The sequence below is a fragment of the Sceloporus undulatus genome, chromosome 4, assembly GCF_019175285.1.
Source record: "Sceloporus undulatus isolate JIND9_A2432 ecotype Alabama chromosome 4, SceUnd_v1.1, whole genome shotgun sequence".
NCBI classification, from domain to species: Eukaryota; Metazoa; Chordata; class Lepidosauria; order Squamata; family Phrynosomatidae; genus Sceloporus; species Sceloporus undulatus.
The window spans coordinates 199,484,577-199,512,545 of record NC_056525.1 but is presented as its reverse complement, the minus strand read 5'-3'; the positions used below and the strand labels follow the sequence as shown (position 1 = coordinate 199,512,545).

The 27,969-nt window shown below is 42.2% G+C and overlaps 1 protein-coding gene across 1 annotated transcript; it reads right to left on the bottom strand.

The window, feature by feature from the left end:
- Positions 1–323: 323 nt before the first annotated feature.
- LOC121929127 (transmembrane protein 68-like) lies at positions 324–24,864 on the bottom strand. The gene is made up of 6 exons (XM_042464441.1): positions 24,615–24,864; positions 16,046–16,210; positions 12,328–12,521; positions 4,720–4,780; positions 3,324–3,463; positions 324–428 (listed from the first exon to the last, which is right to left on the bottom strand). Exons 1-6 carry the CDS (start codon positions 24,862–24,864, stop codon positions 324–326), a joined length of 915 nt encoding a protein of 304 aa, XP_042320375.1.
- Positions 24,865–27,969: the final 3,105 nt, after the last annotated feature.

The following is a 27,969-nucleotide window of genomic DNA, read 5'->3' as shown; positions in this document are numbered from 1 at the left end:
CTCATTGACCAATGAAATTTGGAATAATAAAATATAGCATTTAGTAATAAATACACAAAGCATCACTGAACCATTTCACAATATTCCAATAAAGCAATGTAAGCTTTGGTACATTTTTTTTGTGAAATCTTTACATTCCTGCTAAAAATAATAGTTGAATCTACTCCACTCGGGGTTTTTTCTTATGACACACTACAATTATAATGTACTGGAATGCATGCATCAAGGGTATTTTAAAATTGTTTTAAACATCTTATTCAGAAAGGTATGAAAGTTTTTATTAGACATGTGCCTATCAATCTGATCTGAAAGATGGATGAAGACTAGTTCTCTTTGTGATGGTTCTGAAATCGTTCTGCAAGGGCTGTTAATATACTTCCTGGTATTTTTTGGTATCTATCACGAAGATTTTCAATTGCAATCTTTGTCTGTGAAAACAAAACAACAACAACAACAACAAAAAAGGAAATACATAACATTATAGTAATTTTAAGTAAATGGAGAGAGGTACCACATAAAATCATAAGACAATTTTTGAAAAACCTTTGTGTGAACGGACTAAATGTATCTGGATTTTCTGATTATCAAGCAATTGTATTCTGTGAATAGAACAATGGGCTAACATGTACAATTAAGGCTCAGTGAAATATGAACCTAACATGAACCTGTCATGCGGCCTTCTTGGATGTTTTGCCATTGCCTTCCCCTGAAGCTGAGAGTGACTTAACCAAAGTTACCCAGTGGGTTTTATATTCAAGTTGGGAATCAAACCATGGTCTCCAAAGCTACAGTGCAACACACAAACCACTACACAACACTGCGTCTCTTTATTTCAGTATCATATCTGATTATATTTTAGCTAAACTTAGCTTTAATGTTTTAATTCTATTAACCTTATAACAGGGGTAAAACAGACCGACAATAAGGAGTGGCCAGAGGCTGTTCCGGCCCCTATCAGGCCAGGACTGTGGTGACTGGATGGCCTGCTCCTAAAGCGGGCCACTGCCGCAGTCCCAAATGGGTGGGTGGCAACTTAGAGTGGGCTTTGGCAGCTCCTTCTGACTACTTCAGGGGTGTGTGTCATGTAAACAGCATGCCTCTAAAGCAGCCAGAAGCCCCTTTATTTGGCCTGACTATTTCAGACCATTCTGATTTTTATTTACGCTAGTCTTAATAATATTTTAACTGTATTGTGAGTCATCTTAGATCCTAGTCTGGGAAAATGGTGGGATAAACATCAAATCAACCAATAAGTAGAAAGCAACCGAGTTTGCATTTAAACTGATTGAAAAGTTCCAAATTTTGTTCCTGTCCTTTCCAATTTCATACTGAGTTAAAATAAACCAACTGGTGTGTGTGTGTGTGTGTGTGTGTGTGTATGTGTATATATATATATATATATATATATATATATATATATATATATATATGCTTGTACCAGGTTGCTATTATTAACTGCCCTCAAGTACACCTTAACTCATACCAGGAATGGACTGAAAATATTTTCAGATAAACAAAACATGTATGGATCTTCAAAATGAAATTTAACAAAAACCACAGGAATAAAATCTGGGACTTTCTGGTAATTTTAACCAGTCTTTATGCACCCTGCCTAATAATTGCCCGTTACAGACGGGCCTTTTCTCCACCCCCAGTATGTACTAGGGGTACATACCCTATACACATGGGCGCCGCCATTTTGCCGTGATGGACGCTTAGCATCTGCATGTCGCGGCGCGGTTGTGACGCTGCAAGTGCACCATTGCTGCCTTGTGGTGTCACAACTGTGCTGCAAGAAGAACCCGTGCAGCAAACTCCCTCGCGCAGCAAACACAGGAGCCAGCAGAGCACCCTTTTTGGGTGCTCTGTAAAGAGCCAATATCTGTTTTTAGGTTTCATTTAATATGCAGCATACAGTATATATTTCATATTTCACTTGTGTGGAACATACCAACAGTACTGAATTTTCTGTCAGATTCTTTGGGGTATCTGTTCTGGCTTCCTCATCTGTACTCATGACTTTGTGAATGTAGTCACTGGCAATTCCCTTGTTGAAGACTACTTTTACCCTTCTGAAGTTATCCACTTAACTGAGAACAGGCCTCCCTTTGGATTAGGCATGTCCAAGATGTCCTTCAAGAGCAGGGGTAGGCAAGCTTTTTGAGCCGGGGGCCGGGTTGCTGTCCCTCAGACAACTAGGGGGCCGAAGCCAAAAATTAAATAATTAAATAATTTTTAAAAATTAATTAAATAAATAAACCAGGACAAATGTAGGACAAATTTTTCAAATGGAGGACACTTTTGCTGATTTTTTTTAAAAAAATGTTAATATAAATGCATGTTAATATAAATGCATGCTTCTATAGACAATTGCCCCCCTTGCCCGCTGCTTGCCCCCCTTGCCTGCCACTTGCCCCCCCTTGCCCGCCTCCTCCTGATAGGCCAAAGGCCCCACGCCCTCACATGAGAGGCCAAAGGCTCCGGCGGCAATTGGCGGCAGGACCGGGCGGGGGCCGGTCCCAAGGCCTTGCCGGGCCGCATCCGGCCTGAGGGCCCGCAGGTTGCCTACCCCTGTTCAAGAGGATTCTACATCTGCCTTGAGAATGCATGACACAGCTTAAAGCTCTTGAGAATACATGACACAGTTTAAAGCTCTTCGTCCATCTGTTTCTACAGTGGGGCTTTTCCAACTGGACTTTTGTACTGCAGTTGCTTTTTCTGAAAAATCCTTTGTTTTTTGTCATTTGGCTTCAGGAGCTAAAGTAGTAGACTAAAAATCTGTGTCCATGGTTCAGGGCCACAGATGAAGACAAACAACCAAACAAAATCTCATTCCCTGTTCCCTTGAACAGCCAATCTAGGCAGTAGGAAAAGAAAAAGATTATGTTACAGATGGATAGACTCTGGGCCTTTTTGCACTATACAGTTATAATGCTATGCTTCCACTTTAATGATATCCTATGGAATCTTGGGAATTTGCAACTCTAGTTCTTCACCAAACTACAAGCCACAGGATTTTGAAAGATGCAGCCCATAGGTAGATCTTTATCTTAGCACAATCCCATCATGGTGTGAACACATTAACTACATCTAGGTTGCCATTTAGGTAATATAATGACACCACCTTTCTGGTTTTGGTAAGTTAAAATTAGTTTTAATAAAAACAATGGGAGAGAGAGTACATTGTGAAAAATATAATTATGCACAGGGCTATGGATTCATACAGGGAGGATGTAAGTAGTTATGCATAATACAATGAAAAATGAAATATATTACTTGCAATTGGATTTGACTTTCTTATATCCATGGACAAGTTAACTTACTTTTTCTGCTAACTCTTGTGCAGTTATATTTGGATCATATGGGATTGGCTCGCCAATGTATGTACGTAGTTTGACAGGGAAATATCCCAAAACAGGAAGGCATGTTATTCGAGTTCGTTCATATAACCATCTTGATAACCCTGTTCAGGATGTGAAATAACATGTCCAGTTCATGGAATGCAACTTTATATCAGCTTTTCCTCTGACATCTTGGATTTTAAAAACTAATCCAGGAAATGAGAACTGAATAACCCAAGAGCTAGACTACATGATCTTAAATACTGCTCATTAGATTTCTAACAAAGCAATTGGTAGATTGTTTATTAATTTCATTATATTGATTTAAATGCTTTATCTTGCTTTATTACAGAGTGGTTATTTTAATTAACTTTAATTGGAGATTCATCCCCTTTGATTGGGCAGTTATATAATATTGCAAGAATGGGAACGATATGGTCATCTAAGGCTTGTTAAACTGCAAGTCCCAAAATTCTTCCCCAAGAGCTAACTGACTATCATGAGAGTTCCAGCTGATATACATCTGGAGGGCTTCACAGTTCCCACCCCTGCATTTTTTGCTTCACAGCAAATCAAGAAGCCCATATCTGAGGGACAAACTGCACCCCAAGGTCTGAGACTTTAATCCAAAATTTATCCCATAGTGAAATAGACCCTTGAAGATGGTCAGGTTATGGTCAGCCTCAGCTGCTAATGTGGAAAGGTCAGAGAGTGACCATGAGGCTGAAGTTAGGGAGAACCCTGCTAAATGAAAATATATCTTTAACCAGGGAAAATTTTAGAAGCTGAAGAGTTATTATATAATGTCTTTTAAAGGAAAAACATATTAAGTATTTCCAGAACAGCTTCACCCTATCATTGACAAAGTGGTACTTTCTACTAATAATACTGTCAATCTCAGATATAAGGGAAAGGTTCAGCATGAACAGTTTTCACTTGATACTTGCAAGTAATTTTCCATTATCATTATTGCTTAATGATAGTTGTTTAATAATCAATTAAAATATATCTACTGCACTCGTGTGATTTGCTATATGTTGTTGTATGCTGTTGCTGGGTAGATTGAAAGTGAAAGTGTATGATTGCTCCAGTGGCTGATGGCTCATTTTGAATGCAGAATATCTGCACTAGCATACTATGAACTACTGTCTTCATTTCACTAATGTCTCCATTCTTAACTCTAAGTGGGAGGTGGGGTTGGAATTTCCCTATACACAGTGATGCTTATCTGAATAAGACTTTATAGCTCATACGCACACATTTTCATAAAGAGATACAGTATGCTACAAGTAAGAGATACTTATCGAGCAGATTGAGGAAAGAATATGGAGGAAGACATTAAGATATTTAAAGAAGTGACTTAAGAAATCAAACTCACGTGTTCGTCCAACTGTTCTGCATGATTCACGAATATTTTGTGTAAACAGGGGAATGATGGGCTAAAAAGAAAGAAAAAACGACTAAGACAGAAATATTTCAGTTTTTCCCTTGTAATGATTTTTTTTGAAAGCCCAACAAATAATATTGTCCTAAAATGCATGAGCCTAATAAGGCAGCTTCCGGTTGCTTTGGGGTTTGGCATTTACATGACACATGACCCCAAAGCTGACAGAAGCTGCTCCGAGGCTGTGCTAAGTAGAAAAAGGCTAACCCCAAAAGGAGTGGATACAATCCACTCTTGCTGTGGCCTGCTTGGGACTGTGGTGGCAGACCGCTTCAGGAGTGGGATGTTTGGGTGCTGCGGTCCAGGCCTGATCATGGCTGGAGCGGCATCTGTCCACTCCTTCCAAGCTGTGTGCTTCAGTCCATTATGACCACAGATAATTCACAAATGAAAGAGTTGACATTGAAATTTCTGATAAAACTTTTGTTGCATATAATTAAACTTTTCTACCAAAGTTGTGAAAGAAACAGCAATTAAAAAACCCCCACAAATTTAAAATTATGTTCAGTCAAATCATGTCTTTTAATAGATACAACTTTTTCAACACTATAATTTACAAAAACCAGATTCTTGCCTCTTCAGCTATCTACAAACATTAAACTGTGAGTCTTAGTTCGCTTTACTTATGATTTAACCTCCCACTCATTTACCTGCTTGCAACTGCACCAAATTGGACTTACATCTGAATGTTGTTGTTGTTAACTACCCTTGAGTTGACCTCGACACATAGCAACCCCATGGATGACACATCTCCATCTTCTGAATATATGTGCATAATATTCAGGACAAAATATCTGCACTGTTAGTGGCTCTGAACAGCATTCTAAATATGGCCTAAATTCAGTTGTCAGTCCCCCTGAAAAAATCTACCTTGGATTACAAGGCCTATTTGTATGTTTCTAGGTTGAGTTTACATGTCAACACATATGTCTGCACTAGCATATTTATGGAAAGGAGCTCTGGGGTAATGTTATTCTGTGAACACCCACATTGCTTATTAAGTGGTGCTAGAAAGAGCTTTGATAATTTGTGAGAAACTATTATAATTTGGTTAACACAAATTGAAATAATGCAAATGACTATAATATTCAAACCTACTGTGCGTCTGATTAGCTAATTAGGGTCAACAGGGGCACAACCAGATTTTTCAATAAAAAATTCTTCCTAAAGTATGCTAACTCTATCCTTCTAGGGAGTTATCCATTCTCTCAAAATATTTTGACTACCTGGAATCTGATACTTTGTCCAAAGTCTTGAGCCATTCCAAACAGAGGCTTATGCTTCATCTCAGAGCTAGGAATGAAATCTTCAATTAACTTATTGCATTGTTATTTAGGTTTTTTTTCCTTAGTGATTTCTCTTAACTTTCTAGTTTCTCCAGTTCACACTGAAGTTAAAAATATACTTTGATGAATCAGGTCAGTAGAAATTGGCAGGGTGGATAGCTCTGACAATGGCTTTATTCTAAGTAAGAAATCTCCATATCAAAAAGTTATCTCTTTACATCTTCCCTTCAGGCACATGTAGGAGTCACAGTTACAGACTGATTAGATCATGCCAGCCAAGTCAGTAAAATAACCAAAATCCCTGATGTGATTAGCTAAGACACTCTCCTGTTCTACTTACAGATCAGATAGGATTTGTAGTTCTTGATGTTGTTGGGGGGGGGGGGGAGTAGGTAGCTAGAAATCTGGATGCTTCTGTCCAGCCTTGACCAGCTTCCCTAGGTAAAACAGAAGTCCTTACCCAAGAGTCCCTTTGTTAAAATTCCTTGCCTTGTGGTCACTTGAGGCTTTTTATAACCTTGCTGAGAAGGATCTCAAAAGTTTGAGCTTCTGCCCAAGTGGCCATCTCACTGGACAGTTGTTCTCTTGTCATTTCTGTGATGCTGAGCCCCATTAACATGTAATTTAACCTCATCTCATCATTTAACACTTTGTTACCTGAGTAGACATTTACCTGTGCTTCCCAAATAATAGGAAGATCATCATTATGACACCTCCTATTTAGGCATGGACCTTTGGAAAGGAGGAAATTGGGGCAAAGAGGCATTTTCACAGTTGCTGAAAAAGCAGGAAGGCAGATGATTATAGTTGGTCATTGGGACTGAATTGAAATAGTTGCAGGTTCTGTAATTTCTATTGCATATTTTATATCATATACAGTCGTCCCTCTGTGTGGACTTTGGCACAGTACAGAGCACCAAAAAGAGGCGCCTCCCTGGCGCCTCTTTGCTCTGCAGGAGTACTGCAGCAACCAAATTGTGCAGTGCTGCTGCGGAGCAAAAAAGAAGCGCCTGGAAGCAGCTTCTTGTTGCGGCACCACGGCGATGCCGCAAAGCGCCAGAGCCAGCACGGTGATGTCACAGCTGCACCCCCATCTGGAAGAGGAAGCAGTTATAACATCACTGTTACGCTGCAGCACGTCCATGACATGCGAGGGTTGCCGGGAGTGTGGGCGCTCTGCCCACCAGGCAACCCTCGCACGTGACGAGGGTTCTGCAAAGGCCTGTCTGTTCCGGGCCTTTGTATCTGTGTCCTTTGCTTACTTGTGAGGGGTGTGGTGCTCGGAATCTTGAGTCAGCCAATCAGGAGCCAGAGACTCTGAACCAATCAGAGGCCGGCTGGAGCTATAAAGATTCTGAGGCAGTTGAGAAGGGGGAGTTAGAAGTCGGAGGGGGTTGGTTGGGAGAGGTTGGGAAAAGACTAGTCCCGAGAAGGGTTATAGTCTTGAAGTCTCTGAGGGGACAGTGTGTTAAAACGAGTAAATTTGATCTTTTAGACCAAGGGAAGGCCTAAAGATTAGGAAAAGGGTCGCATCTGATATAAGAGTTTCTGTAAACCTCTGCAATTGATTGATTAAGAGACAAGTTCACAACAACTTATTATTGACAATCTTTTATTCTGTTCTGTTTCTAAAATAAACTTATTTTATTGATTTACAATCAATCTGCTTGGCCTAAGTGATGAGTTTTTGAACACGCTACCAACTATATATTTGAGGCTAGAGATTTATAATTTTGTTACCTCATCATATAGAAGGAAGATTGTTACAAGGGGCAAACAGAGAGACTTAGAATGGGGCATGCGCCCGTGGGTGCCCGCGAGGCTGTGTCACCATTCAAGCCAATAGGGCTTGAATATAGTTGGATTTCTGTTTTCACTGGGGGGGGGGGGTTTGGAAAGGACCCCCCCCCCCCAAAATGGAGAGGTGACTGCACATTACAGCCAGCCCTTGTACATGGATTTTTTATACACGGATTCAAGCATACACGGTTTGAAAATGTTAAAAAAAAGTATATATTTCAAATATCAAACTTTGATTTTCCATTTTTTTATAAGGGATACCATTTTGCTATGTCATTATATTTAATGGGACTTGAGCATACATGGATTTTGTTATACACGGGGGATCTTGGAACCAAACCCCAGCAAGGGTCCACTGTATAATGTTATTCAGGGTCAGCTACAGTGAACCTCTTTACAAGTCTCAAATTATTTAGTGCTAGGCACTAGGGTAATTAAGTGAAAATTTGTCCTCAAACATATTCCCTATTTCTATCTCTCACTGTTCCCAACTTTTTAATTGTACAATTAAGGTAAAATGGGTCCAAAGAAGAGTGGGCTTGTTAAATACTTGATCATTAAAACTGCAGATATATTTAGGATCCCTGACACCTACATGCAGACTATGTTTTTGCTTTGTTGTTATTGTTAACTGCCTTCAAGTTGATCTTGACTCATGATGACACTATGGATGAGACATCTCCAAGATACCCTTGTCCTCCACTGCTCTGCTTAATTCAGGCAACCCATACCCTGTCCAGCTGTCACATCCATAGGGAATAGGGAATACAATGGCTTGTATGATTCTGACTTTTATATATATCTTTCATAGCCACCCTCTCCATTCTTAATCTTCATTTGATTTTATGACTGCAATCCCCATTTCTATCAATGTTTGATCCCAGGTATGGAAATTATTTTACAATTTCTCTTTCTTCATTGTCTAGGTTGAACTTGTGAAGGTCCTCAGTGGTCATTATTTTGGTTTCCTGTATGTTCAACACTAAACTTGTCTTTGCACTTTCTTCTTTAATCTTCCTTAATAGGTGTCCCAGGTCTGTGAGGTTTTCTGCTAGTACTATGGTGTCACCTGCATATCTTAGATTGTTGATATTCCTTCCTCCTATGTTCACGCCTCCTTCCTGGGCCTGAGGGAGAAGCTGTATGGGCTCAGGCCCTACCTGCCGGGTTCTCAATGAAGGACCAGACCAGGTTAGGTGGGCGGGGAGGCGGTGTTGCCTTGGTGCATAAGAACACCTTGTCTCTAACCAGGAACCATGTGCGTCAAACGTCCTATATTGAGTGTATTTACCTGACCCTGAAGGCCAGAGACAGTCTAGGGATTCTGTTGGTCTATCGGCCACCCCATGCACTAACAGACTCCCTTAACGAGCTGACACAGTTGGTCTCGGAGCTGATGCTGGAGTCCCCCAGGCTTTTAGTCCTGGGAGACTTCAACATCTCCCTCGCGGCCAACTATGTTCCATCTGGTGTGGCTCGGGAATTCATGGAGACCATGACAGCCATGGGCCTGTCACAACTGGTCTCAGGGCCTACGCATTCTGCAGGTAATACACTCGATTTGGTCTTTTGTACGGACATGGAAATTCCGTGGATGGACGTATTGAATATTTCCCCCTTGTCATGGACGGATCATTTCCTGGTGGAGGCAAAAATCAAGGCTTCTACCCAGAGCTTCCGTGGACTTGGTTAAACTGCATCACTTTGAGTCTGTAAGTACCGAGGATGTGGACAGGATCCTTAGGAGTGTTAGGAAGACGACCTCCTCTCTCGATCCCTGTCCCTCATGGCTGGCGGCTCAGGGGAGACCAGTGGTAACTTCAATGTTACACCGGATTATTAATACATCTTTCAGGGATGGGCAATTTCCATCGAATTTAAAATTGGCCACTGTAAGACCTTTATTAAAAAAGCCCTCCCTTGACCCCCTGATGCATAATAATCATCGGCCTGTATCGCTGTTGCCATTTTTGGGTAAGGTGATCGAGAGGGCGGTTGCGATCCAGCTCCAATTGATCCTGGATGAAACGGATTATCTAGACCCATTTCAAACCGGCTTTCGGGCGGGTTACGGGGTTGAGACTGCCATGGTTGCCTTGGTCGATGACCTCTGTCTGGGCATTGACGGGGGAAGCGTGTCCCTGTTGGTGCTCTTGGACATCTCAGCGGCTTTCGATACCATAGACCATGGTATCCTTCTGAAGCGCCTGGTAGAGGTAGGAGTCGGGGGCACTGCGCTCCAGTGGTTCCGGTCCTACCTCTCTGGGAGGTTCCAGATGGTGCAGCTGGGAGACGTGTGCTCCGACAAGAGATCCCTAACATCTGGGGTCCCTCAAGGAGCCATTCTGTCTCCCATGCTTTTCAACATTTACATGAAACCGCTGGGAGAGATCATCCACAGACATGGGGTGCGGGGTTATCAGTACGCTGATGACACCCAAATAATTTTCTCTATGTCTCCGACTGATGCAGTGACCAGGGATGGCATCTCTCCTCTCGTGGCCTGTCTGGAGTCGTAATGGGCTGGATGAGGGAAAACAGACTCAGCTTGAATCCAGAGAAAACGGAAGTACTTGTGATAGGTTCTCCTGGCCCAGGGATGGTGGTGGTTCCACCTGTCCTGAATGGGATAACGCTTCCCGTGAGGGACTCTGTACGCAGTCTGGAGGTGCTCCTCGACTCGTCGCTCCACCTTACATCTCAGGTGGACGTGACGGTCAGGAGCACCTGTTATCAGCTTCGGCGGATACGCCAGCTGCGTCCCTACCTGAGCCAGGGGGACCTAGAAACAGTGGTACATGCTCTGGTAACCTCTCGGTTGGATTTCTGCAATGCGCTCTACTTGGGGCAACCCTTGTACCATACCTGGAAGCTGCAATTAGTGCAGAATATGGCAGCAAGACTGGTCACTAATACATCTAGGACCAGTCATATAACACCGGTCTTAAAAGACCTACATTGGCTGCCTATTCGCTTCCGGGCGCAATACAAGGTGTTGGTTATAACCTATAAAGCCCTAAATGGCTTGGGCCCACGGTACTTAAAGGACCGCCTCTCTCCGTACAATCCGCCCCGCACACTCAGATCCACCGGGCAGCATTTGTTAAGAGTTCCGGAGGCTAGATTGGTTAACACCACTAGAAGGGCCTTTTCCATCTCGGCCCCCACTCTCTGGAACTCGCTGCCCATCAAGCTCCGTTCAGCAACCTCCCTGGCCCAATTTAAGAAGGGGCTAAAAACATTCTTTTTCAAGCAGGCTTACCCCTGATTCTTTGCCCTGAGAGTCCTCTTCCCCCCTCTGTCAGTTGTTTGTGATCTGGCACAAGTTCTTTTATTACTGTTTTAATGGTATTGTTTTTATAAATTGTATTGAATATTGCTGTTAACTGCCCTGATGTTTCGAAGGGCGGTATATAAATAAAGTTATTTATTTATTTTATTTATTCTGTGTCCAAGCCTGCTTTTCTTATAATATGTTCTGCATACAAGTTGAACAAATAGGGTGAAAAGATGCAGCCTTGTCTGACCCCTAAATTTTTGGATAGTTCTCACTGCTGAACAACTGTACCCTTTTAGTCTTGGGTGAACAACTGGTTGGTGATACATACAAGAGGGTTACAAATCAATCTGTACTTTTTCAGACTGTATGGAAGGGCTAAACTCTAGTGTGAAACAACAGATAGAAGGAAGCAAGGGCACTACTCCATTTCCACATTCCCACTGATCAGCACTAGATGACCTTCATGCCCAAGAGCACCAAGCATTAGTCTGGGCATGCCTCTACAGGTAATGTATGGTTGGGAAGACAGAGGGGCAGTACAGACCACTGAAAAATAGCAGTCTGCATTCACCCGTTTTAACTCCAGAGGGACGAGGCAGCCCCCAAACCACGTGCTGTTCCGCCGAAGTAAAAATAACCTGGTGTTTCCAGGTTCTTTTTGCAATGCAGGAGTGACACCGCGAGTGTGCCACTAGCACACTCACGACACAAGCGACATGCAGTGATGTGTGCATGCTGCATGCCGCTTATGTCAAAATGGGGCTGCCTGTATGGATAGGACATTGCCATTACTCTGCCACCACACTGTGCTAGGGTTAGGGACTGTGCAGTTGGTGCATGGTGCCTAACCCTAGTATCGGCGCCAGGACGGTACATTCGACCTGTCTGTTCCAGGCCAGAATTAGCCTGGCAGCCCCTGTTCCAATTGTTGCTGCACACTGAAAAAGCACATACCACCACTGCTGCCTCTGCCTTTCCCATACGTATGTGGGTAGAGACATATGTTCTACCAGTATGATCTCTACCTTGTAGGATGTTTGCCTTGGAATGTACTTTAATTCCTTGTCTATAGGTTTACTTCCACATTTCCTGTTATCACAGTGCTTCTATATTCCTAAAATGGCATAGCATCCCAAGCATAATTTGAGAAATAATTACCACAGAGAGATCACTCACCACTTTGGCTTCTAAAGCTAGTTGAGCAAAGCCTGTGCGGTTACCCCAGATCAGTTCATAGTGATGGTCACTAAAGAGTGCTTCTCTCATTCCACCAGGTGATATCCCCAATAAATGGCCTGCCTTCAGGATTTCAAGACATTCAGCTTTCCTACCACGTGTGAGACACAACACATTAAGCAGGGGTCTCAATCCTATAAAAATACAACATTGGTATAAACAAAACAAAACAAAATAGAATAGAATACGTAACAGATATCATATTTATTTGCTTGCAAATAATACTAAATTTTCTGTGTTGAGAACTTTGTCATAACATATTTCAATTGTTGGATGATTTACATGTCTTATGATGTTATATTCCTTTGGCCCTTGATCTTGTTATGTTTTGAGATACATATGTTGGTGTGCACAGACTCAAGTCTTTGCTATCATGTCTGTGACACTGTGTCCCAAACTAATATAATTTCTTTGTGCTGTTGGTAAGTATATCTCTTTAGAAATATTGTGTGTTAGTTATTGCTTCTGGGCAACAAGAGCAGGAGGGCAGCAATGGCACAACACTGTTTCTGCATTAGGCTGAATGAGTGCAGTTGCCTGCTTTGACTTTCAGGGTTGTTCTCTAAGCTCTGGAACAAATGGTGTTGGAAAGAAAGTATGGTGGAGAAGTTACTACTGTGCCGGGCTAGGTATTGCCAGATGTTTGCAAACTAAAGTGTAAGTTATGGGGAGGATATATAATGGGCATTACAAGCTTAGCAGCCAAAATTGCAACAACTTGGCATATTTGTCCTCCTGGTGTAATCCCTGCCTATTTTTGACCCCTTCCTCTCTGGGTACAGTAACATCATTAGCTAGGGTGTCATCCTGTGTGGAGTGCTGCTGGCAGACTTTGGGCTGTGTATATCTCATAGCCTTCCCTTCCCTAGTTCCCCAACAGATGTGTTGCCCTGGCCAGGCAAGTGAGGCAGCAGGAGGGGACAGAAGGCATAGGGCCTTTGACAAGGTCCCCTATAATATTCTTGCAAACAAATGAGGGGTAGACAATGCAACTGTTAGGTGGATTAGTAATTTATTGACTGGCCACACTCAGCAATGGCTCAATTTCATCCTGGAGAGAAGTGTCAAATTTGCAGATGACATCAAATTAGGAGTAGTAGCTAATACTAAGTGGAGAGATTCAAAATGACCTTAATAGATTAGAAAACTGAGTCAAAACTAATAAATGAATTTCAACAGGGAGAAATGTAAGGTTCTGCACTTAGGCAGAAAAAATTAAATGCATAAATACAGGTTGGGGGACACCTGACTTAACGAGACTACATGTGAAAGGGATCTTGGAGTCCTAGTAGAGGAGAAGTTGAGCATGAGTCAATAGTGTATTGCAGCAGCTAAAAAGGTCAATGATACTTTAGGCTGCATCAATAGATGTACACGGTCTAGATCAAGGGAAATAATAGTGCTGCTCTATTCTACTTTGGTAATGCCTCACCTGGAATACTGTTTCCAGTTCTGGGCACTACAGTTCATAGAATCATAGAATCATAGAGGTGGAAGAGGTTGCAAGGGCCATCCTGTCCAACCCCCTGCCATGCAGGAAATCCAGATCAAAGCATCCCCGACAGATGGCCATCCAGCCTCTGCTTGAAAACCTCCAAGGAGGGAGACTCCACTACACTCCGAGGAAGTGTGTTCCACTGTCAAACAGCCCTTACAGTCAGGAAGTTCCTCCTAATGTTGAGCTGGAATCTCTTTTCCTGGAGCTTGCATCCATTGCTCCGGGTCCTAGATTCTGGAGCAGAAGAAAACAAGCTTGCTCCCTCCTCAATATGACATCCCTTCAAATATTTAAACAGGGCTATCATATCACCTCTTAACCTTCTCTTCTCCAGGCTAAACATACCCAGCTCCCTAAGTCATTCCTCATAGGGCATGGTTTCCAGATCTTTCACCATTTTAGTCGCCCTCCTTTGGACACGCTCCAGTTTCTCAATGTCCTTTTTGAATTGTGGTGGCCAGAACTGGACACAATATTCCAGGTGGGACCTGACCAAAGAATAGAGTGGCACTATTATTTCTCTTGATCTAGACAGTATACTTCTATTGATGCAGCCTAAAATTGCATTTGCCTTGTTAGCTGCCGCACCGCACTGTTGACTCATGTTCAACTTGTGGTCTACTTGGACTCCTACATCCCTTTCACATGTTGTGTCCTTAAGCCATGTGTCCCCCATCCTATAACTGTGCATTTCATTTTTTTTGCCCTAAGTGCAGTACCTTACATTTCTCCCTGTTGAAGTTCATTTTGTTAGCTGTGACCCAGCTTTCTATTCTATTCAGGTCATTTTGAATTTTGATCCTGTCCTCTGGAGTATTAGCTATTCCTCCTAATTTGGTGTCACCTGCAAATTTGATAAGTATTCCCCCATTTTTTCCCTTCAAGTCATTGATAAAGATGTTGAATAGCACTGGGCCCAGGACAGAGCCCTGTGGGACCCCACTGGTCACTTCTCTCCAGGATGAAAAGAATTCAGAAAGGATGTTGAGAAGCTGGAGCGTGTCTAGAGAAGGATGACCAAAACAGTGAAGGTTCTGGAAACCTTGCCTTATGAGGAGAGACTTAGAAAACTCGATATGTTTAGTCTGGTGAAGAGAAGGTTAAGAGGTGATGTGATAACCTTGTTTAAATATTTGAAGGACTGTCATATTGAGGATGGAGATTTTTAAATAGAGACTGGGTGGCCATCTGTCGAGGGTGCTTTGATTGTGAGTTCCTTCCTGGCAAAGGGTTGGACTGGATGGCCCTTGTGGTCTCTTCCAACTCTATGATTCTATGAACAGTATATAATTGATAACTGTTATTGGCATTTGCCAGATGGAACAATTAAGCCAGTGATCTATTTCCATCAGACTTTCTGATTCATTGAATTGAAAAGACAACAACCAGATGTATCACAGTCCAAGAAAGGCTCAATAAACCTGTATCTTTAACTCTGATTGGGAGTTCTCAAAGTTTCTGAAACACTCTAGTACTTTATATTATTGTTGAGGCAAGATTGGAGAAAATGGGTCTCAAATTCCAGTTTGGAAAAAAATCTCAGAGGCCATACTGCAGCAGGGCTAAGACAGTGTATAATCAAGAGCAGGGCAACTAAAAGAATGGGTGAAACTAGATGGAATTCTTATGAATTGGGACATGTTCTCATCAAGGAAAGAATATAGTGTGTATTTAAGAGTACTCTCCAGTGCAACAGCTTTCCTGATTGCAAAACACAGTTCAGTTCCATTGAAGGATTTCCTTCGTGCAAAGCAAAGCCCAGTTTTAGGAAGATCTCTGAAAGCCTAAGAACTTTTATATTACACACACACACTCTCTCTCTCTCTCTCTCAAATACTGATCACAAATAATAATAATGTTATGTACTGGATGAAGCTTGTACACTAGATGGGTAATCACTGCAGGTCCCCATTTCTAGACAGAGCTATAACAATGCTTTTTCAGAGTTAGCTAGCTGGTTTCTTTTATCAGGTAAATCCAATTGACAGTCCCAGTGAGAGTATTTCTATTGAACCAAAAAGGACTTATATAGTGTTAGCTTGATTCCTGTGAATGCCTTCTTCTAGCTGGGACCGAGAGTTGGATTTACCTCTACCATTTTCACAGTTCAAACAATTTTGCAATATTTCCATTTAAAATGTAGAATTACAAGTACAATACCTGGTAGAAGATACATAATATTGTCAGTCACAGAATGACAAAGTCTGCCTGTCTTTGAATACAGATTAGATATAAAAAACCCATAGTCATTGCCAAAAGCTCCATGATAAAAAACAATAATCCCTGGTCCTTTTGGAACATTCTCCATGCCAATAACTTCATAATCTGGAAAAAAAAAAAGGTTCCACAGGTAAGTACAGAAACATAAATTTAAACATTGAATGGTTTTTAGTCAAAATGTGCATAAAACCAAGGTTAGAGGAGAAAGCTCTATTTTAAATCACATCATTTTAGGATAATAAATTGTAATTATTCAGTAGAGAGGTAGGAACTCCCTTGTGGTAATTCTGGGTGAACAAACAGCTTTCCCTGTGAACTTGCATTTGGGAAACATGTGGAAATATTTTTGTCCCACCAAGCTTTGGGTGAAACAACATTTTTAAAAAACATCTACTTGGCAGCTTTTATTTTGTTTAATTCTGTGATAGTTCAATCATGTGGATATTTCATAGCCTTCTCCATCAGAGTGTGAACAAGATGACAAACTTACTAATGAGGAAGAACAAGCAAGGTAGGAGAGGTAGCAGAAGTTTTTCTTTGTCTGAGACTCCTGGGAAGGGCAGGATTCTACCCAGTCATCTTTCCTACTAAGTTTCTGGAGTGCAAATTACTTTTGTACTTTGCACCAATGAAGAAGAGGATAAAAGGGGAAAGTGGGAGGAGGAGGAGAGAAACTAGGACATTGGAAAGCAGCAGAAAACTGGGGGGGAGGGGACTCCCATACTTTGTTTTGGTTGTGTAGAATAGAGTATTTCAACTGTTGCTATTTATTACACAACCTGGTAACAAGCAACATTTGCTGAGATTCCCTCTTCTATAAAACCAACACAGGTATAGGACCCCTTTCCAGTTATCACTCTGACATCTCTACAGGGAGTGAACTCAAGACCAAGAAGCCAATAAGGAATATTGTATGTTCTTCAATCCCTTCCCCTCTATTTTTCAAAGAGTGAGGCCAAGGAAGGAAGAGGTGGAGTGCTTTATGGACACCACAAGGACTTCACTTGCAAAAGGCTCCAGTTCTAGTAGCAATAAGACTTGTAGATAGGTGAGCTTGGAGGTATCAGCCAGGTTGGTTCCTCTCTCCTTTGCTTTAATTAGTTGTGCCTTTTTTCTTTCTGAACTACCAAGGCTTTAGGGTGATTCATGAAGAATCTGTATGGCCTCTTTCCTTTCCCCTGCTTGCTCAAACTCTTTGAAACTTCTATTTCTGCTGGAAAAGATGGCCAAAGAGGCCATAGAGATGCAGAAAGCCTCACCTCCATATACATCCGTCATCCCTCCGTCACAGTTTCTATCTTACCACCTGGAGAGCAGCCACAGTGAAGTGGCCAAATGTATTTGATAAAACTGAGGTGGGCAACTGTGTGAGAGGTTGCTTTACCCCCACCCCCACCCCCACCCCCACCCCCACCCCCTACACTGCCCTGCTCTGCAAAATCCAATTCCAGTTATCTTGAATTTAGGTTGACACTTTGCACAACTAGGAATTTGTTTGCCCCCAAATGGCCTCTGGGGGTGGTGAGGGTATTTTCATATATTTTTAGGACTTCCTGGGCCATTTTAGGCTTAGGTAATGCCTTTTGGGGGGGAAAAAACATCTGGAAGTGAGAGTAATTCATTTATTATTTTATTTTATTTCTATGCCCCCTTTCTCCCAAAAGGGACCCAAGGTGGCTCACAATATAAAAACATATTAAAACAAAATTTTAAAGACAATTAAAATAACCTAATTAAAACATGACGACACTCTTTCCAGGAGGAAAGCTGGTTTTCTTTCTCCATATGCTTTGGTGAGATCTGACCTTTTTAAACTTGGGATATTGCTGTGGATCCTTGGTGGGAGTGGCCAGAAGCCTAATTTTGTTTAAGTGCTGGGGGAGGCGTGCGTTATTGTGGGAGTCTACTATAGACCCCCAAGTCAGATGGAGCAATTGGATGATGCCTTTCTAGAACAGATGACCACACACTCAGATGTTTATCACACTATACTCTTATAGTGCTACTATTCCACTTTGACTGCTCTAGCTGCCTCCTGTTGCATTCTGGTATTGGCAGTTTTAAGGAGGGGTATTTAGAATGCTCAGGCAGAGAACAGGACCTGGAGCAATGGATGCAAGCTCCAGGAAAAGAGATTCCACCTCAACATTAGGAGGAACTTCCTGACAGTAAGGGCTTTTCAACAGTGGAACAAACTCCGTCAGAGTGTAGTGGAGTCTGCCTCCTTGGAGGTCTTCAAACGGAGGCTGGATGGCCATCTGTCGGGGATGCTTTGATTTGGATTTCCTGCATGGGTAGGGGATTGGACTGGATGGCCCTTGTAGTCTCTTCCAACTCTATTATTCTATGATTCTATGAAAGTTAAAATTTAAACAAACAAAAGTTTAAAAAACATAATCTAAAATTACTCCCCCCCCCCAAATAAAATAAAATAAAATAAAACCAGGCTTCCATCATTTTAAAAAGCCTGCTTTCATAGCAACATTTTTACCTGCTGGTGAAAGGCCAGCAGGGAAGGGGCCAGTCTAGTCTCCCGCAGAAGAGAGTTCCACAGGGTGGGAGCAGCCACTGAAAAGTCTCTCTCTTGTATCCTCACCATGTGAGCCTGGTGGCGGGACTGAGAGAAAGCCTTCTTCTATTATTATTATGTTATTAGAGTACTTATAACCCGCCCTTCAACCCTAAAGGCTATCAGAGCAGCTTACAATTATTATTTTTAATTTGACAGTTCTCCTGAGGCTATTAGAGCTCTAGCTGGTTCATATGGGGAGATACGGTCTCTCAAATAGTCTGGACCTAAAATGTGTAGGGCTTTATAGTCATGAGCGGCACTTTTAACTGTGCCCGGAAATGAACCAGTAGCCAGTGAAGCTGTTTCAATATGGAAGTTATATATTCTCTAAAACTGCCGCTGGTCAGCATTCTGGCTGTAGCAATTATTATTATTATTATTATTATTATTATTATTATTATTAACCTTTATTCATAAAGCACTGTAAATTTACACAGCGCTGTACATACAGTCTTTTTAATTAGACGGTTCCCTGCCCTCAGGCTTACAATTTAAAAAGACACCACACAAAAGGAGAAGGGAGTAGTGGTGGGGAAGGGGATGAGGTCCAGCAGTTCCTCTCTACCTCCAAGGCCTGGACCAAGGCAGGGGGACTGGAGGAAGGGCTTGGGTTCATAATGGATGGTTAATCTTCATCCAGGGGGCAAGCGACAATTAAAAAAGGCCTGGGAACGCTTCTCTGAACTGGATGGTCTTCAACTCCATTTTGAAGCTGGTTAAAGAAGTGATAGCTCTTGTTCGCGGGGGAAGAAGTTTCCAGGAGTGAGGAGCAGCGAGTGAAAAGGGGCGAATCCGAGATGGGGCAGAAGAAATCCTGGGCTGGGACAGCAGACCTTGACTACTAGAACGGAGGGCCCGAGTGGGAAGGTGAGGAGAAAGAAGGTCTGATAAGTAAGGAGGGGCCAGCCCATGGAGGGCTTTAAACGTGGACATCAGGAGCTTATACTGAATGTGGAAAGGGAGAGGGAGCCAGTGAAGGGATGCCAACACAGGAGAGATATGGTCAGAGAGGTGGGCATATGTGATAATGCCTGCAGCTGAATGCTGGACAGAAATTAAAGGACGGAGGTGAGAAAGAGGAAGCCCTGCCAGAAGGATGTTTTTGAACCCACTGAAGTTTCTGAACAATTTCCAAAGGCAGCCTCACATAGAATGTGTTACAGTAGTCCAAACGGGAGGTAATCAAGGCAGGTGTCACCATAGCTGGTCCACTGCTGGTCATCCAGGTTCAGATTGGACTCCAGGAGGGACATCCAAGTTGCAAGCCTGAGATTTCAGGGGGAATGTAATCCCAGCCAGAACAGGCAAAGCCTCAGTTCCCTGATCTGCCTTGCTACTGACCAGGAGCACCGGTGTAGCTTATCGCATACACATTTAACCCAACTGAACCCTAACGGGATGCATCAGGGACATGGGATGCTGGTGGGTATTATTGCATATAATTTGCCACTAATTCTGCTGGTTGAGTACAGCCCAGCTGCAGCCCAGCTCCCAGACATGCTTCAGCTGTGATTTTTCCAAGTCCAAATGTTACCAGCTGCATCCTGTTAGGGTGCAGTAGGCATGCTATAAGAGCCCCTGTCTTGTCTGGATTAAGCTTTGGTTTCTTTGCCCTCATCCAGTTCATCACTGACAGCAGATACTGGTTCAGCACAGAGACAGCTTCCTTGGAGTCAGATGGAAAGGAGTGATAGAGCTGGGTGTCATCCGCATACTGATGACACCACACCTCAAAGCTCACGATGGCCTCTACCAGCAGTTTCATGGAGCAATGAGTCCAGGAGCACCCCCAGACTGCAAACACAGTCCTTTGAGGGGAGTGTGACACCATCTAGAACTGGTTGATGTATCCCAATACATGGAGTTGGAGCCCCTCCTGTGAGTGCCTCCATTTTGTCTGAATTCAGTTTTAGTCTGTTTTTCCTCATCCAGTTCATTCCTGCCTTAAGACATTAATTGAGGGGAGAGATAGCATTTGTAGTTGAAGCTGTATAACAAGACATGGAGATATATATCTGGGTGTCATCAGCATACTGATAACACCCCGCCCCAGGTCTCTGCGTAAATCTCTCCCAACGGCTATACACACACACACACACACACACACACATATATATATATATATATATATATATATATATATATATATATATAAAATAGCATCAGGGACAGGATGGCGCCTTGAAGGATGCCATAATTAAGCTCCTCTTTTGAAGAGTGGCTTTCTCCAAGCATCGCTCTCTGGAATCTGCCCAAGAAGAAGGAACAGGACCATTGCAGTGCAATGCCCCCAATTCCTAACTCTCTCAAGCGTTCCAACAGGATGTTATGATTGACCATATCAAAGGCCACTGAGAGGTCTAAAAGCACCAACAGGATCACACTTCCCCTACTGATACCTAAACAAAGGTCATCAGCTAAGGCTACCATGGCTGTTGCAACTCCATATCCTGTCCTAAAGCTGGTTTGAAATGGATCTAGATAATCAGTTTCATCCAAGACCACTTGGAGTTGAAGGACAATAGACCTCTCGACCACTTTGCTTAAAAATGGCAGATAGGACACTGACCTATAGTTTTTTATATCCAGGGGGTCCGGGGAAGGTTTTTTCAGAAGCGACCCAGCAACCGCTTTCTTTAAACTAGCTAGAACAATACCTTCCCTAAGTGTTGCATTGATGACACATCTCAGAAATGTCATCAAGGAATCTCCACCCTGGATGGCCAGTGATGAAACACTGTAAATTTGAAGCACTGTAATTTAGGTGACAATCAAAAACAGCCTGTCAAACTTTGTGGTATTTAGCACAATGCCCTGATGAGGCATGACTGCTATGGATGTGCAGCCATTACTTGTTCACAATTATAGATAAGATCCTTGGGCTTATGTATATTAATTAAATTACTGAAATGTTGGGCAACTAACTGAATGCTTTGTATTCCAGTTATTTATTGTAATCTGTCACTGACACAAGAGTGTCAGGAGTTGCATAGGCAGTTTGCCTGCCATAAAATGTAGGGGATTATGCATTATACAGCAAAAGAGGTGTTATAGTTTTTTGTGGGTTTTTTGGACTATGTGGCCATGTTCTAGAAGAGTTTATTCCTGATGTTTTGCAGGCATCTGCGGCTGGTATCCTCAGAGAATGAGGTATTGTTAACTCATTGCGATTTCAGACACAAATGCTGAGATAGAATATGGTGATAACAACAAAGAAGGGGGCAATATGGGAAAGAGAGGAGACGTGTATTTGTGAATGATAATGAACAAGAATTGAGCCCACTTGAACTTTGAAATTTTGTGTAGTTTAATTAAGCAACTTTAAAAATAAACATTTTATTTATTTTGCTTATATCTTTAACTGCTGACTGTAATTAAAAGGGGAAACCAATTCAAACATGTACTGATGCTTTTTCAAAAGAAAGCAATTTAAAAGGGCAGCAGCAGGAGGAGGAGAGAACTGAAATTCCTTAAAACCTTTAGGCTGCAGAAAAAAACAACAACACATGGCCAAAAGTAGTAGGAATAAGAATTTCCATCAGTTGTTGTTGTTGCCAGCGTGTTGTAATGGTTTGAGCATTGGACTATGGCTCTGAAGAACAGGGTTTGAATGGGCTCAGTCATGAAACCTACCTGGTGACATTGGGGAAGTCACACTTTCTGAGCCACAGAGAAGGCAATGGCAAACTTTCTCTGAACACATTTTGCCAAGAAATCCCACAATAGGTTCACCTTAGGGTTGCCTTATGTCAGAAACGACTTGAAGGCACACAACAACAACATCAGTGAGAGGCAATGAGTAAGGAGATTATTGCATTGCCTTTAAAGCTCCTTATTCCCAACAGGATAAAGGCATATTTAATTTTTAAAAGGGGTTTTATAGCACTCACTGGTGGCTGGACAAATGCAACCCATATGCAACCCAGATCCCAGCTGCGCTCATCCAACGGCTTTTAAAAAACAAGATTTTGCCATTTTTGAAAAGCGGCTGGATAAGTGCGGCTGGGATCTGAGCTGCATATTAATAATAATAACAATAATAAATTTTATTTGTATAATGCTTTTCTGTAGATCAAAGCGGTTTACAGACTATTAAAACCATTACAAACCATCTCATAAAAATAGATAAAATCCAATAATACAATCATACAAATAAAAAAATTCTAAACACAATCCTTCAAGAGGGTAAGGCAGAGAGTCGATGGGAACGAAGAAATGCAACTTCATTCTTCAGAGGGGAAGGCTTGACAAAAGAGAAAGGTTTTAAGCCTCTTTTTAAATGTTTCTAGGGGGGGTCATTAGACAGAGCTCCTTGGGAAGACTGTTCCAAATTCGCGGGGCCACCACTGAAAAGACCATCTGGGAAGTGGAAACATATTTGGACGAAGGAATTTCCAACAGATTCTTTCCAGGTGTTCTGAGTGTGTGGGGCGGATTATATGGGGAGATGCGGTCCCTCAAGTAACTCGGGCCCAAGCCATGTAGGGCTTTATAGGTAATAACCAACACCTTGTATTGCTCTCGGAAGCGAATGGGCAGACAGTGGAGATCTTTCAAAATAGGTGTTATATGGTCAAACCTGGATGCAACGGTGACCAATCTGGCTGCCATGTTTTGTACTAACTGAAGCTTCCGGGCTTGGTACAAGGGTAGCCCCATGTAGAGCACATTACAGAAATCTAAGCAAGAGGTTACCAGAGCATGTACCACAGTTTCAAGGTCCCTTTGGCCCAGGTAGGGTCGCAGCTGATGTATCAACCGAAGCTGATAGCAAGCACTTCTGACCATAGCATCTACTTGAGATGTCAACTGCAGGGATGAGTCCAGAAGTACTCCTAAGCTTCGAACTTCATCCTTCAGGGGAAGTGTGACCCTATTCAGGACAGGTGGATACATTTCCTTCCCCAGGCCTGAGAAACCTATCACAAGTACTTCTGTTTTCTCTGGATTCAGACTGAGTTTGTTTTCCCTCATCCAGTCCATTCCCAACTTCAGGCAGTCAGTCAGAGGAGAGACGCCATCCTTAGACACTGCAACAGTCAGAGACACAGAGAAGCATATTTGGATGTCATCAGCGTACTGATAACACCGCGCCCCATGCCGCCGGATGATCTCTCCCAGCGGTTTCATGTAAATGTTAAACAAAGTGGGGGACAAAATAACTCCCTGAGGGACCCCAGATGTTAGGTCCCTCTTAGAGGAGCAAGTGTCCCCCAACTGCACCATCTGGAATCTTCCCGAGAAGTAGGAATGGAACCGCTGGAGCGCAGTGCCCCCGATATTGGTTGCATTTGCCTGGCCACCGGCAAGTGTGATAACATCCAGTTTTAAAATTAAATGTGCCTTTATCCCGTCGGGGATAAGGCACTTTAAAAGCAATGTGATAATCACCTGCATCATAAGGAAATATGTTAAAAAATACCAGTTCTTAGAAATTAGGCGATTTTAATATTTCCTGTTATTTCTGACAATGACTGTCACTCAACTGGATCTATTGTTTGTTAAATAAAGGTTTCTTGAGTTTTAACTACTGAAGCCTGATTTTCTGAACTTGGTATCCACACTGAGATGGGATCTGCAGTCCTTGATGGGTTTTGGATTCGAGAAACTGGACCTCATTGCCTAGCTTGACCTGCATCCCTTAATCTTGCCCTCTTGGCACAGGCACAGCAACCATGGCACACAGCAGGGAGGGAGAGGTGGGCTCAGTCATTACATGAGATATTTAGCCTTCTCTGTCAGAGACTTCTGGTACCATAACAAACTACAAATCCCAAGATTCCATAAGATAGAGCCATGATAGATAAATCAGTTTCAAACTGCATTAATTCTGCCGTGTGGCAACAGCCTAAATTAGCATTTGAATTCTGGAGTCCCACTCCTAAAACTATAGAGTCTTTCCAGTTTAATATTTTTTTAAAAAAACCAGTTGCTTACCATGAAATATCCTTCCAATTTGACACAGTATATAAGAAACTACATGCCTTGGATTATCCCATAAATTGTTCTGCATGTCCTCTGGCATGTTATATATTTTCTTGTATAAGTAGAGGTAAAATGACATAAAACAATATACAAAGTAGAACAGTAAAGCAAAAAACAGCAACCCAAAGAGAAGCACAAAACATAAGCAAACCACAGAACTGAGATATTCATGCAAGTAAGTGCATCCATTCCAGTTTTTCATAGTTTCAATAAACCAAATCATGGTTTTCTGTCATGAAGCATCAGGAGTAGTTGAAGATCTAATTTTCTGGAAAATAATAAAACAAACAAAGTGAAATTTTCCTATTCACTTTACCTCTGGAAAAACAAAGCATGCACAGTTCATCACTGTGAATTGTGATCTTACCACTCACATTCTTATTTATTTTATATTCAATGATTTTTTTAAAAAAAGCTTTCTCCTAGTTTAAGAGCCACTTGTTCCAGTTTCACAAAGCAAGTAAACTGGAAAAGAATGTTGACACCTTGTGTGATAGAAAAGATGTTGTAGGGGCAGTAGCATCACTAAGGAGATGTGGGGTGTGTGGACCACACTGTATGACACCACCAAAGAGGGGTGACACCTGGTGAGTGCCCCCATATTCCTGATGTGCACCATGGCACATGACAGGGAGGGAGAGGGCCTGGAGCCCCCTGTCTTTGCTCCATGTCATGCTGAGTAAAGCTATATGCAGCAGGGATGGGGAGGCGCTGGGCCCTCTCCCTCCGTGCCACACACTGCTTTAGAGTAAAGCCACACGGAGCAGGTGGATGGCAGGAGGAGGAGCTTCTTTTGGCCCCATCCAAAGCCCTGCCCCCAACATCTCACTGTATGCACCAGGTGACACTCTGGTGTAGAACACTACTGTGTGGAGGATCACCAATTGTTCTTGATTACAATTTATGCTGCATAGATTTGACTTTGCCAAATCTAGAGAGAGATGATGAAATCTGACTTCCAGTTCACTTTGTATATGAAATTATTATTATTATTATTATTATTATTATTATTATTCTTCTTCCTTCACCTTTATTATTAACGTGCTGTAAATTTACACAGCGCTGTACATACAATCTTTTAATTAGACAGTTCCCTGCCCTCAGGCTTACAATCTAAAACTGTGTTAAATGTATTTAATGTTTGAAGCAAGATGTATTTTATTTTTTATTTTCTTATTTTTATTTTTTTTCCCCTTGTTTTGATTTGATTTACTGTTTAGATTTAGTCGTGTATGTGTTGTATGTGTTGTATGTGTATAAATTCCACAATAAAATTTATTGAAATTAAAAAAAAAAATCTAAAAAGACATGATACAAAAGGAGAAGGGAGTGGTGGTGGGGAAGGGGATGAGGGCCAGCAGTTCTTCTCTACCTCCGAGGTCTGGACCAAGGGAGATGGACTGGAGGGAGGGCTTGGCTTCTTAATGGATGGTTAATCTTCTACCAGGGAGGCCTCATGGAGCTAGCCTGCCTCTCTAGTAGGATAATACATATAAAATACATAGCAATACAGGAAATGATTCAATAAAACAGGCAACAAAAGAACATCAAATAGCAAGTGACAATTATGCAATGCCTGGGAACGCTTCTCTGAACAGGACGGTGTTCAAGTCCATTTTGAAGCTGGTTAAAGAAGTGATGGCTCTTGCCCGCGGGGGAAGAAGGTTCCAGGATTGAGGGGGCACTCTTCTGAGCCTAAAACAGGCCCCTAATATGGAAAAACAGTCCCCTCCCCACACCATTTGGGAGCATTTCTGGGGTAAAAAATTGAAAAGAAATTATTTGAACACTGAAGGGTCTGGGGTGTCACTAAGTGTGCCAGAGTCCATCGCACTGCGTTCCTTCCACCCGTTCTGAGAACGGAACGGAAGGAGCAGGGCCGAGTGCGGAACGAGTGGGGGACGGATTTTACCGCACGCATCCGTCCCTCATTCGTTCCGTTCCCCCTCTCTTCCGTTCTTAATCCGTTCCAGAGGGGGAAATTTTTGAGAACTGTTCTGACAGTTCTCAAAAAGCGTCCCCTCTGGAACGGAAGGGGCAGGGAAGAGAGGGGGAACGGAACGAGTGAGGGACGGGTGTGTGCAGTAAAATCCGTCATTTCCGTTTCCTGCTGGGCCGGGCCGAGAACCCGGTGTGATAAACTTCCACATGTGGGTCAGTGCCCCCACCTCTGGTGTTCCGCGTTCTCAGTCATTTTGGGTTTAGGATGAAAACTTTTCCCATACCAGTCTCTAAAATGATGATAAAATGTCTGGTAGTGGAAAGCTACAGTGCTACCCTTCCTCTCAGCTCTGCTGGAAGAAGGACAAAGACCCAAACTAAAGTTTGTCATTTCATCAGATCTTCCTGACAAAGGAGGCTTGCTTGTGGCAATAAGAGGGGTGGTGTTGGTGGGAGTCCATGGTTGGGGAAGCCTGTAAAGGAGCTCAGCTTAGCTGGTGACTGTCCTTCCTGTCTTTACTGTATTCAAACTTAGATTTGTGCTTAAGCATCCCCCTGAATATTCCACAGGTGAGGGACCAGAGCTCCATACAGTTTTTGTTTTTCAACACTTTCTGCTTTTTGACAGAGCCCTGGTCCCTAACCTGTTTAAAAAGTGATGCCACTCTAGTTGGTGTTTTTGCTCAGCCGCCCTGATCATATCCATGGAAGGGCGGGGTATAAATAAAATTTATTATTATTATTATTATTATTATTATTATTATTATTATTAGTATTATTAGTATTATTATTTATGGGAATTACCTGGAAAAAATAAACTAAGCTGGGCTCCTGATTTAGAAAATGGTGCCTAAGCAATCACTTTTACGCAGATACATTTGCCTATGTTGCAGGCTGCCCAGATCTCATGAATTCAAATAAACGAACACAAAAAATTTATGAAACAGCTGCTGTTGTCTCTGCTTCAGAACAGACATGTGAGCTGGAGTTCTGGTCTAGATCTTAGATATCTTTGGATATCATAGTGACTACCTGCCTATAGAGCAAAAGTATTCTAACTCCCATGTACACACCAGAATTAAAAGGCAAGGTTTTACAAACTCTAAACATCTCTCTTTACAAATTAAACTCTTTCAAATTCATTTTAAGTTTATTGTACTAAAATGAAAACATTAATCTCACCAGAAAGCAAAATAATCTCCCTCAAGCTTATTTTCCTCTACAGACACCAACTCAAATAAAACAAGGAGTTGCTCTTCAAGGCAACTCTACTTCTGTCCATGAAAAAGAACTCCACAGTAAAAAGAAAAAAAAAAGCAACTTAACCTTTTCCTCTTTCCTCTGCTTTATCAGAGCAGAGGTGAAG